Source organism: Spermophilus citellus (assembly GCF_964194105.1).
Source record: "Spermophilus citellus genome assembly, chromosome: 6".
In the NCBI taxonomy this organism is placed as follows: Eukaryota; Metazoa; Chordata; class Mammalia; order Rodentia; family Sciuridae; genus Spermophilus; species Spermophilus citellus.
Window position 1 is genome coordinate 89,527,417 of NC_138187.1, and position 13,038 is coordinate 89,540,454.

Sequence of the window (13,038 nt, forward strand, 5' to 3'; positions counted from 1 at the left end):
CAGCTAGTGTTGGCAAAGTGGAAGGGATGGATGGAGAGACTGATTTGGGAGTCAGAGCTATTTCTGGGATGCTTCAGTGGGTGCTTAGACGGAGCCCACAAGTGCTCATCCAGCCCTTAACTTGGTCTAATCTGCAGAGATGAAGACCAAGGCTCCAGGGTGAAAATAAGGTCTCTGAATTTTTGGCAACTAATAAGAGGCAAAGAAATCACTGAAGGTAATCAAGTATTTCTCTGTTTGGAAATGACTAGAAGCAGGTGGGGAATGGTGGGAAATGAGAGGAACTAAAATGAAGCATGGCTTCCTACAGTGCTGTGGGGCCTGTTATGTGACACAGTGCTGGCCTGAGACTCACTGTGTGAAAAAGGAGGAGAAGGGGTATGGAACAAAGGGACTAATACTGACAGGCCACCGTCCCAAGCGCCAATGACAGACAACAGCACCATGCATCTGTCAAACCCAAAGAACTGCACAACACAGAGCATGAACCCTAAGGCAGGCCATGTTCTCTAGCTCCTAATAACGTACCCACTTCAGTCTATCAGTCCCAACACACAGACGACACTGGCACAAGATGTGAATAAGCAAGGAGACTATATAAGACCAGGCGGCATATACAGGAACCCTACACAGGAACTTACAGTCAACCTAAAACTACTCTAAAAATGAAGTCTAAAAACTAGAAATGGAACCACCATTTGACCCAATTATCTGACTCCTGGGCATATACTCAAAGAACTTAAAATCAGCATACTACAGTGACGTTCCCACATCAATGTTTGTAGCAGCTCAATTCACAATAGCTAAACTATAGAACCAAACTAGATGCCCTTCAACAGATGGATAAAGAAAATGTGGTATATAAATACAATGGAATATTACTCAGCCATAAAGAGAAGAAATCATGGCATTTGCCAGTAAATAGATGGAATTGGAAACTATCTTGCTTAGAGAAATAAACCAATCCCCCCAAAAAACAAAGATTGAATGCTCTGATATGTGGATGCTAACTCACAATAAGGGGTGGTGGTAGGAGAGAATAGAAGTACTTTAGATTAGACAAAGGGGGGGTGAAGGAAGACAGGGGGGATGGGAATAGGAAAGACAATAGAATGAATCACTTCCCTATGTTTCATATATGAATATCTGATCAAAGTAATTCCACATCATGTACAACCAGAAGAATGAGAAATTGTACTTCATGTATGTATAATGTCAAAATACACTCTACTGTCATGTATAACTAAAAAAAATGTTTAAAATGTCTTATTGAAGAAAAAAATAAAGTCTAAGCCAAACAGTAACACACATCTGTAATCCAAGCAACTTGAGAAGCTGAAGCATGAGCATTAACAAGTTTTAGGCCAGCCTCAGGATTTTGGAAGATTCTTAGCAACTTAAGCAAGACTCTGTGTTAATTAAAACAAAACAAAACAAAACTGAGGATGTAGCTCACTAGTAGGGTGCTTGCTAGCTTACAGAAGGCCTTGACTGGGTTCAAGCCTCAGCCCTTCAAAAAAAAAAAAAAAGTTTTCTTAGTTTAAAATTGACACATCTTACTCGCCCACATCTTACTCAGCACATAGTCTGCATTTGAATGTCATGTTTAAAGGAAGACAATGAAGTGGGGTAGGTCAAGAGCTGAGAGGTCCCATGACCATGAATGTCAAAAGATTCTCCTTCCCCCCAAACCAAACAAGGGTCCACTTCAGTGTATTTCAAACAGTTATTTTTATTGATCCGGCAAATGCAAAATATACAAATTTCTCAAAAGCATCCCCTGTTTAAAAGCTAGCACAGCTTCATTCCAGGTCATTAATTCAGACAAATATACAGAACACAGGAGTCATAAGTCATACATAAGAGGCCCCCAAAACCGTTAACAATTAAACCCCATCTATACAGCTTTCTATTTTTTAGGCTCCCTTATACATATTAAATAAATAAATAGCACATCTGCTATCAAAATAATAAAAAAATAAATTTCAAGTATTACAAACGAAAATATCATTGGTGTGGTTCAAACAGTTTTTCTTCCCCAGAATGCTTTGCCCATGGTTAAAAGAAAAGGGGAAACTTACCCCCCCAAAAAAATATGGCATAAAGTTTAAAAAATTGGTCCCAGTTTTGTTCTTTTTGGGTGGTTGGAGGTTGGGGTGGGGGTAAGACAGGAGAAGCAGAGGTTCCATGACTGCATGTCAGATGCACCCACCAACCGACACCCCTTCAAAAGTCAGGTTACTGGCTTTCAAATGAAGCAGAATTCTCCCTTCTCCAAGATCTCCTCTCCCTGACCTTATCCACATGCTCTCCCCATCTAGTCTCCCACCAAACTAAAGTCCTATGTTAGGCAAAATCCTCTTCATGTGATTCCGGGTCCCCAGGGGTAAGAGGGGAACACACTCAAGGAGTCCCTACCTGTATCAGCTCATACAGGATAGGGCCAGGGTGGCAGCTACGAGACCACCCTTAGGTGCAAAGCTACAAGGCTCTCAGGTCCAAAAATATGACCAGCCTAAATACTCATGCACATGCATGTGCCGCACACACAACCTGACGTGACTCAAAATACTGGGGAAAGGAAGGACCCCAAGTCTTACGCTGTAAGGACTGTACACCTAGATAGTCCTGCTCTCTGGAAGACTGCCAATTAAGAAAGGGTAGGGGGCGGGGCAGGAAGGAATTGAAGGGTAAGGTGTGAAAAATACAAACCTCAATCGTGCAGTATCTGAAGCCTGTCCCCGTGTCCCACTTAATCCCAGTTAGGGAAACATGCAGTCTCTAAAGGGCTCCTCTCAATGAACAAAGCAGCTCTTCTCTCCATGCTCAGCTTCAGGTGTCTGGGTCTCCACCCTCACCCCAGGCCTGTCCCTTTAAAGGGCATGGTCCCAGGATCCACAGCAGAAGGTGGGAAGAAAAGTGACCTTTGGCACCAGCTTTGAGACATCCTTAAAGGGTCATTTGGACAAACTGTACTGCTGAGTTTCCAGTTTCTTCTGTAAGATACCCTCTCCTACCCCATTTTTTGAGGCAACAAGGGAGGAGAAACTAACAGACAGAAACTATAGGTATCTAGAACCACGTGTCCCATAAGCCCTGCAAGCAATACCTGCAAACATGTCACAGATGCCATCGACACAAGGCAAAGATGACATTCCACTCTTGAGATCCCCAAGGTACCCAGAGTGGTGCCAGGGACACAGCAGACACTTGACAGACAACCTCTTGGAGGAAGCAGCCTAAAATGGGCCTAGCTGGGACTTTTGACCCCAGTTAGGGACATGGGTCACAAGCGCCCAGAAGGAGGGGGCCTGGCTCTTCTCCATGCCATCGCACAGAGTTGGCTTTGCAACAATGCAAATGCTCTGAGCTTCCCCATCTCATGGGTCTGCCCGACTCCTCACGTCCAGAGGCTCCAAGCCCCTGAGGGCCTAACGCCCCAGCCTCTAAGTCCTGAAGAGGTGTGACTTTCAGGTCACCTTAAAACGTGCAAAAGCAAGCAGCTCCGGGAGAGCAATGCACTCAGGCACCTCCAGGTCCATGTAGGGAACAAAGGGACCCCAAGGCCCTTGGGGAGGGGGGAGCCCTGCTCATCTGTTGTGTTTTCGCAAAACACCTCCTTTTGCCTACACAAGCCAGTCTGTCCTTGAACTCAGGGCTGAGGAGGCAGGTGGACATACAGGAAGTCCGAGCACATCACTGCTCTGTTGACAGGCGAACATCAGCTCTGCGACTTCTCAGGAGAAGTCCCAACTCTGCATGCAGCCAAGTCTCTCTCCATGAGGCACCTTCCCAGGCCAAGATGCACCAAAGAGCCACGTGAAGTCTCCACCTTCTGCAGCTAGGATCTGCCCTCCTTTAACTTCAGGATTCTCTGCTAGTCGAATCTCACCAGCTAAGCAAATGCCAGGCCAGGATCACAGAAACAAAACCAAATAGTGGGGTCCATTGGGGTCCCACCTCTCACCTCCTCCTCTACACACTGTCGTCCTCAAGCCTGGTGGAAGAACTTGAGGCCAGACACCCTGGAAGGCCCTGGAGCATGGAGGGCGGGGAGGCCCGCAGCTCGTGGCCTGAGCAGGGATCCATATGGCTGTTGTCTCCTTGGCCATCCGGGAACCGAGGGGTGCAGCTGCTCTCCAGCCAGCAGTCTCCCTTTCTCATCCACCCCCGCCTGGTCCAGAAGTCCTGGGGATTGTTTTGGCCTCAGGCAGACAGGTGGGCACAAGCTAAGCTGCAGAAGTGGAAATGGAACGGAACCGGATGTGTCTGCTTCAGTGTTCCCTGGAGGAGTCGGCGCCACTCCGGGAGCCTTTCATGTTCTGTTTTCAGGAGAAAGAGGGGGTGGGGGAGGGAATCAGGACTTGTATCCAACTGCATTTCTCTAGCACAAGGCCATGCCAATGAGATGTCTTCCCCTCCCTCTATCCCAACAAAGAACAAAACCCAAGAGAGGCATCATCACAAAACAGGTGGAAGAGTGCCCAGGTAGATCCAGAACATGACAGAGAATAACCCCAGCTCAGAGAGACGGGGCGGACACAGGCTGGTTTCCTGCCAGAAGGAGGTGGGGAAGGAAGATGGGACAGGCATGTGGCTCAGGACCCCAAAGCTCCAGTGGATCAAATAGGAACCCAGGGCTGTTCTCTGCACCCACACAGGGACTCCCTGCTGGCCACAGGCAGGCCAGGTTGAGCTGGGGGACCTGAAGCAGCACAGGTCCCGTTTCCTGACTCAGGTTTGGGCCCTGGTGTCTGGGATCTGGGCCCAGCGCTCAAGAGGAGTGCACAGGGGATTAATTGGAATGGCTGAACATGGCAAGGAGCCAAGCATAGGAGGCTCCAGCTCTGATCAAAGTGACCCTAGGAGGAAGTGCTATCCCTAAGGCACTGGCTCGTATCAAAACCTCCTTAAAAATATTCTTCAATCACTTAGGGACACATGATTGCTGCCACTGCAAAGCAGGGGTCTCTCCCTGAACTCCCTAATCTGCCCCTCAAGAAAAAAAAGAAACACAATTTTTATAGTATTCTCTCCGACTCTCAGTGTCTCCAACAACACTGAGAAGAGAACAGATCCCAGGCAGACACGTATGCAGGATCACCTCTCACACTCTCACCCTGAGCACCCCAGCTGGAGACAGCTTTAGAGAGGAGCCTCACAGGTCTGGACAGCAGCAGAACTACCACCCAGGTCCAAGTAGGACTCAGGAACCCAGGCAGCTGACACCCTCCATGATAGGATGGGTCTCTGGAAGTGGCCTAGTCCTCACATCTAGAGAGCCATGGGATCTGAGAGTGAGGGGTCGTGGCCTTGCTCTACCATGGACGCCACAGGCCCCCAGCTTTCATGTATGAAGACAATGCAAGGACAACACGGAGTACCACAAGGCAGGTCATGTGTATGTCATTCAGTCATGAGGCCCCTGGCTCAGGACACACACAGAGAGAGAAGACAAACCTCACAACGATAGCACTGCTCATAATACCCTTGGGTACTGACACATGATCCACATACGCCACAATGGCCTTCTGCACACAGATCGAGATGCCCTACAGCTAAGATGCCATGACTTGGAGATGCAGGAGGGGACAGAGGGACATGCACCAGGCATTTACCTTTCCAAGGTTAGTAAGGAGAAAACTTTGAGAAAATGTGACAGACAGTTCGTCTTTCAAGCATAGTGGGGAAGAGAAAAAAAAAAAAAAAAACAGGTTGGAAAAGAAAAAAAAATCTTTCAGTAGTATTTTTTCTAGAATGCACATGAAATTTTAAAACGAAGAACGTAATCATGAATGCCAGGTGGTCTCTCCACCTCACATGGATTGCACAGCCCCCAGGAAGACACTGCAGAGCACAGGGTCTGAACCATCAGGCCAATTTAGCCATGAAACCAAGATCACTGGCCCCACACCCAGGGGATCCCTTCCACCCAAGTCTGAGCACTCTAGCTGCTCATGGGCAGAAAAGCCACCAGGCTGAGGCAGAAACACAGGAGCACCAAAATGCAGATTCAGACCCGAAGAGGCCAGGAAGTGTCTGAAGCCCAGGGTACCAAGTCCCTCCCTAATAATAACAGCAGCCACTGTCCATCAGGCCCTGCATAGGTGCTAGATATACTGCTAAGTATTTTATCTACATTCTCATTATTAAAATGCCTTATAAGCCAGGCACAGGCACATACATGCCTATAAACCCAGTGATTGGTAAGTTTGAGGTCAGCCTGGGCAATGAAGCAACTCTGTCTCACAATAAAAATGAAAAAGGGGGCTGGGGATGTGGCTCAAGCGGTAGCGCGCTCGCCTGGCATGCGTGCGGCCCGGGTTCGATCCTCAGCACCACATACCAAAGATGTTGTGTCCGCCGAGAACTAAAAAATAAATATTAAAAATTCAAAAAAAAAAAAAAAAAAAGAAAAAGTTTTGGGGGTTTAGCTCAGTAGTAGAGCATTCCTGGGTACAATCTCCATACCACCAAAAAAAAAAAAAAAAAAAAAAAAAAAAACCTCGTAAAGTTCTCTCCATTTTACAGATGATGAAGTTAGGTCCTAGAATTGCTTTAACTTGCTCAGAGTTCCAATGTCAGGGCTGGTAGTAGAACCAAGATGCAAACCTGGCAAGGTCAGATTCTAATAATAAATTTTGTAATAAATTTTGGTCTCGGGGTCCAGATTAATTCCTAGAATCAGACCTATCTATGATCCAATTCATGGGGTTACTCTCATAAGCGGGGCTAGACTTTAGGATTCTGGATAGAATTCTGACCAGTCATGGGGATGGGCTATGGTATGTATTTTTACTGAAATGGAGAGATTCTAGCCCATAGCACTATTAGATTCACCCTAGAGCTGGGAAAGCTAAGGGTTAGAAGGGTGGGAGCATGGACCTGAATGCCCCCCTCCCAGTAGGGAGCCTTCTTTGAAAAGGAACACAGCATGTGCAAGACCATAGGCTCAGAGCCTAAAGGCAGGCTGTCATATAAGAACCCTGGTCCTCCAGTAGCCCATGTGCTGGATCCTGGCTCCAAAGGGACAAAGGACACTGCACACTGTGAGGCCTCTTGCTCTTAGAAGATAGATGTTAAAGAACAGGCCATCATTAACCAAGGAAGCAGCTGCAGGTGAGAGGCTCTGGGACCTAACTAGAAACCAAGAGCAGCTAGGAGTACCCCACAGGCTGTAAGGACCTAGGGCAAGTATCCCAGCTGTTCTGAGAGGCTGGCAGAGAGGAAGACACCAGCCTTACAAGGCAGGAAGTCCATCTGGGTCTGAGTTCTGCTGAATACCAGCTGGACTGCTGTGGGCAGGTTGTCTGACATCAGCCCCCATCTGTTAAGCAGGGGAGGAACTGGCCCGGCCACCTCCTATGGTTATTTAAGGACCAGAGAGGTGGGGGAATGAGCCATCACATTCTCTGTGAGCTGTACCGCCCTAGGAGGTACCTCTGACTGCAGAGCCACCAGAGCCCAGGCATGCTGCCAAGCTCCTCCTGCTGTCCAGCTGAACCATCCCCAGTTTCAACATCAACTCATGAAGGTAACCTAATGAGTGCAGAGGGAATCAATGGGGAAGGTGTCACTGAAGTGGGGAGGGTGGCATTGTACAGTGGCAGCTATTAAAACTCTGCAATATGAAGGCCTTGGCACGGTCTGCAGCCAGGACTCACCAGAGCAGTGGAAGCACTGCGTTCTCTCCCCAGTGGCTGCCAGAGCCCATGCTGAACCAGAGGTTCCAGCAGAGCCTTCCAGGGGAAGGGGAAAGGCAACCCCACGGTCTGATGTCAAAGCTGCACCCAGTCCTGAGTGCAACTTAGGGCTGAGTGGGTTCTCCTAAAGAACAACAGGATCCCCAAGTACAGGGTCCACAAAGATCTTTCTGAAGCAATGGGGCTCCTTGGAGGGAGGGAAAGGAAGCAGGGCTCCAGTCCAACCTGCCACACTCCACCAGGTGTGTCCTTGTTTTGAAGATTAGGCTCTGGCTAAATTGTCCTTTCAAAATGAAAGGATTCTTGGGGTGGGGTGGAGACATAAAAGGCAATGGTAGCCTAGACCCAGCATGTCACCAAACCCTCAGAGGGCACACGTGGATTCGACAGCAGGGGCCCATGAGGAACCTTGGTTGGCCACAATCCCTCTTGTATTCCTCGATAAAATGTTCCTAATCTCCCTCCTCCCCCAAGGGAGACTTCAGACTTCTACAAAACCTGTCTTTATCCTCAGTGTTCTAACAGGCAGGAGGCCAAACTGGCAAGCAGGAAGGAAGGAGTATAAGCAGCAGAATTATTCAGAGAAATACTTACAGACAGGCCTTCCCTAGCAAAGGCTGCAGGAGAAAAAGTAGAGAGAAAGAGAGCAGTCAGTCAGGAGGCAGAATGTCACCTGGCAGGACAAGCCCTGGCTAACCCCCACACCTGGCCCAGCCCACTGCTCTGGGATCAGGCCATCCTGGAGGACCGTCCTGTCAAAGCCGGGGCAGCTCTGAAGTGGGGAGCGAGGACAGGGCTCCTGCCACAGTGTCCTACATGACCAGGGACAGTGCAGCTCAAGATGTCACCTGCCCCTGCTGAGGCAAGTATCCTAAAGTATCTGTGAGAGCCACCTCTGCACTTCCAAAGACGACCCAGGGATATACCAGAATAAAATGCCAGAGAAAGACTACTTCAGTTCTGCTTGATTTTCATTTAAAAACCCTCAGATTTGAGACATGAAAGGAATTTTATCAGAGGTTTTATCAGAGGTTTCCCCCACTCCTCATCAGCAAAGCCAAAGAGACTGAGGGTCAGGCCCATTAAGAACCACATTCACGCTGGTGGCAGAACTACAGCCAACCCCAGACACACTGCTGTCTCGTTGTATTCAGCTCTGTGCGCCAGACAACAGGTTAGAGGCATGGGGGAAACAAAATCACCTCATCTGATCTACCTTCTATGGTATTATTCCCCCATTCCACAGATGGGAACACGGAGGCCAGGGAAAGTTAAATGACCTGCAGAGGCTGCAGCACTCTTCCCACATCACATCCCAGACACCAGGAGACTTAAGGAAGCTCTGAGGAAGGCAGGAAGAGTTGGGGACTTCCAGGGCACCCTAGCATTGAGGTCACAAACAAAGCCCATTCGAAATTCAGCCTATATTGATTTGTGAGAGGTCAAGCATAGGGGTAGAGGTGAGGGACCCCCCTCTGGGTGGCACCTAAATTGGAACCCAGGAGTTTTTGTATCTCACACATTTGCAAAGCTTCTTGGCTACCTTTTAGGAAAGTACTTGTTTTCTGCAAACAAATCTTAATGCCCAAAAAAACAAAAACTTGCAGCCTTTACTTTTCTGAGCTAGTGAAAATAGTGAAATGCAGGTGGGTTGGATTTGTTTTGGTTTTGACCACCTGTGTGAGGAAGTGGCTCCTTCCTGGCTGTCCAGCCTGCACAGGCTGCCTGGTTCTAAGGGGACCACACTGGCTCTGGACGGACACCAGGGCCAGCTCTTCTGTAATGGGAATGACAGCAAGGAGGACGAGTCAGAGAAATACCCAGCTATAGGGTAGGACAGAACTTCGGGACTAGGGGACGGCCATCGACTCCATTTTAGAAACAACTATCACCAACGTAAACAGGACTTAGGCATTTCACTATTTCTTCTGCTCTGTCCAGTTCTGCCCAGGAAAGATCACAACCTCAGAAGGACACGTGCAGTTACAGTTGTCAGCAAGGAAAGGTCTTCAGAGGGGGCTTCTTGTGTTCTCCCCCAACACACGTACATGTGCACGCAGGCACACACACTCTCACAGACTCCACTCACTCACAAACATGACACATCCTGGGTCCAGGGCCATTGCCCCAGCCACGCTCCCTCGCAGGCAGGTAGGAAAGGGGAGTCACTGACTTGTCCGGGCAGCTGCGTGGGCACCTCCGGGGGCAGGCAGCTGGGCAGGGCAGCAGAAGTGGAAGCCACATGCTCCTCAAAGCTGTTGATGCGAGGCTTTTTGGTGGGCTCGGGGCTGGCTAGTGGGGTGACACTATTGCGTCTCATGAGCGGGTTAGGTCCCTTCTTTGCATCCTAAGCGAGACAAAGACAAAAGAGAGAAGGCGACAGTTACAGGGAGTGAAGGGAGGGAGATAAGCCACATGAAAGTCCCCCTACTCCTGAGTTTTATGGACACAACCACAGCTGGACCAAGTGAGTGGCAGTGGGCCGTGTTTGTGCCACGACCTCCGAACGGGGACAGGGGTGATTCCCTCCCATTCCTTCCCTGGATCATTCCAAAGGGCATCCACATGACAGAGACAATGTGAGCACAGTAGGGAGAAGAATAATTTCAATCACAGCAGAGAAGGAGGTCAGAGAAAAGAACCTTGCTTCCAGCCCCCGAAGGGCCCCCAAGAGAAACACTTGGGTCTGAGGCTCAAAGGAGAGGGAGAGAAAGGTGTCGGTGCCAGTTCCCTTTGCCCAGGACCTGCAACACATGTGCATCTGCTGAACACTCTCGTGGGCCATACCCTGCCAGAGGACAGGACTCGGGGAATTCCAAACCAGCCAGGAGACCAAAATTAGGAAAATCAGCATTAGGCAGAGTCTGCCAGCTAGGATCAGACACCATCACTCCCACAGGCCCTGGCCCAGAGCCTCTGCCCTGAGGTCTCTCTGTCACTGCACCACTCTGGTGCTCCGCAAGCAAGTGTTCTGAGACCCCAGGTCTGGAGCAGCAGGCCGCAGCCAGGCCAGGGCTGTCCTCACAGGGTTAAGGCAGTGCAGATTCAGTGAACTCATTCAGAGGGGAAGGGCTACAGAGGCAGGGTGAGGCGGCGGAGGAACATCGGCCTCTCGTTTCACTCCACAGATGAAGCTGGGCAGTAAACTGTCTAACATCTCATGTGTTCTTCATGCCAAACTCTGATGGCCAAGCTCCTTAGATGGGGGACTCCACAGAAAGTCACGGTCGGTATAAGACTACACTAGCAAAGCACGCATTTTGACAGCCTGTAGAAAACAAATTCAAACTCACTTTTACAATGCACTCCTGGACAGAGATGAAATCTGCTGAGTAAGAGACTTGCCCTGAGTGACCCCAAAATCTTAGGAACTCCCCGAGGAAGACAAAAACGACCAAGCTCTGGGTATCCTGAAATCCTTCCTGCTGGTCTCCCACCTAAATTCCTGCTGATTCTGAACCTAAGCACATGCAGATGACCTGAAGATGGGCTGATCCTGTCACAGCCAGGACTCTGGAACTTGAAAGCAGTTTTAGGGGCTGAAAAAAGCCACAGACACTATGCTAGGGTGAGGTTTCAACGGGAGATAATTGCACTTCTCCAGTCAAGGAGAAATGGGGAGAGAGAGCAGGGAAAGAAAGAAAAGGAATAAATAGATCCTAAGAAGCCACAGGAAAGACGGACAGGAGCACAGAGGTCCTGACCAGGGAAGGCACCCAGGCCAAGCTGCTCCGCGAGAACTGCATGGGGCCTTCCCCAGGCCTCCCATGATGAAGGCCAGGAAGGGGGCATCCTCCATCGAGAGACCTCCACTCACCTCTGACCTCTCCCGGTGTGTGCTCACTGACTCCACATTCAGGTAGATGGATTCCACACGGCAACCTGGGGGGACGAAGGATGGGGGAGAGAACAGCTTCTTTTAAAGGGACAGTCCTGCCTACAACTCCCGGGGCCACCAAGAGACACAGACCCCAGAGGCACTGCTTGGCAAGGGCTGCTACTCACCATAAGCGACAGGTGTCAGTTTCAGGACAGTGTGAAGGGGGCATTTCAGGTAGGGCATCTCTTCTAAAAAAAAAAAGAGAGATGATCCCACAATTAGGTACAAGACTTGAGGCAGAAGGAAGAATCAAGGGATATCTGTGGGCCCACACCAGGAGCCCCAGAAGCCGTTCTGGGGAAAGGGCATCTCATTCCAATATTCAGGTCATCCTGTCCAAGGCGGGTGGCCCTAGGAAAAAACACCTATCCAAAAGAATATAATAAAAACAAACCCAAAACCCACACTCTCTTAAAAAAAAAAAAAAAAAAAAAAAAAAAAAACTATTTTCCTAAAAATTCAGGTCTGTCTAGGGATTCATCTGGGTCTTGGGCGTGAGATTCTCATTAGCATTCTCTGGGCTCTTTGTTCTTTGGAAATGGACTGATGAGAAGAGATACATTCCCACACACACACACAAACACACACACACACAAAGGCCCTTCTATGTATGGAGCTGAGGGCTTCCGGTAGGCTGTGTTTGACCTGATGAGCAGTGTTCCCAAGGGACAGCAAGGTGGCTCTGGGAGGAGAGGATCCTGCTGCAGGCTGGGAGCCAGAGCCCTGTCCTGCCTCTCCTAACACTCAGACACGCAGCAGGGTGGGCAACCACGGGTCTGTAGCCACCTGCACTCAAGGGCCAGATTTCTTCCCACTCCTTCCCAAGGCCACAGACTGCCTGACCGAACCTGCACTCTTATCCAGGAAGTAGGCCAGCAGGCAGCGCAGGACAGCCTGGTGACAGATGACCAGCACATTCTCCTGGCGCTCCAGCTCCATGATCACAGGCTCCAGACGCTGGACCAGATCCTGGTAGGACTAAGCACAGGAATGGGACACCACATTAGAGCAGAGGGCACCTAGGGAAGAGCACTGCCACCAACCTTCTGTGATCATGGATGAGAGCTCAGTATTGGTCATTCAACCCATCCACCCATCAACCCATCCCCTGAGTGTTCAGGTGAACACAAAAATCCTGAGGGGAACATACACCTGCCAGCTTCTCTGAGTGCCTTCCTCTTCCTTCACCTCTCCTGGGGGGTGAGGGAGAGAGGTGGTTGAGGAAGTGCGACTGTACAACAGAATATTATTCAGCCATAAAGAGGAATGAATGACACACACCCCAAAATGGAGGAACCTCAAAACCTTTTATGTTGAGCCAAAGAAGCCAAGCACAAAAGTCCATATTTACTGCATGACTCCACTTCTACAAAATGCCCAGAACAGACAACTCCAGAGGCAGAAAATAAGTTCATGACTGCCAGGGGCAGGGGCTGGGGGAATCTGGAATGACTG

At 49.4% G+C, this 13,038-nt stretch overlaps 1 protein-coding gene across 3 annotated transcripts in view; it reads right to left on the bottom strand.

Moving 5' to 3' along the window:
• Nucleotides 1-2,125: 2,125 nt before the first annotated feature.
• The window catches only part of PFKFB3 (6-phosphofructo-2-kinase/fructose-2,6-biphosphatase 3), a gene marked incomplete at its 3' end in the record, with an annotated part of 78,888 nt that continues 67,975 nt past the window's right edge, over nt 2,126-13,038 (bottom strand). For 2 of the 3 annotated variants that reach the window (XM_081297799.1, XM_081297798.1), the window contains exons 11-15: nt 12,432-12,561; nt 11,709-11,771; nt 11,521-11,585; nt 9,877-10,050; nt 2,126-4,322 (exon numbers count right to left, since the gene is read on the bottom strand). In XM_081297799.1, the coding sequence (XP_081153925.1) occupies nt 4,275-4,322; nt 9,877-10,050; nt 11,521-11,585; nt 11,709-11,771; nt 12,432-12,561 (480 nt within the window). Of the gene's footprint in view, nt 4,323-8,293; nt 8,321-9,876; nt 10,051-11,520; nt 11,586-11,708; nt 11,772-12,431; nt 12,562-13,038 lie in introns of those variants that run through there. The other variant, XM_081297797.1, reaches the window with a different exon arrangement.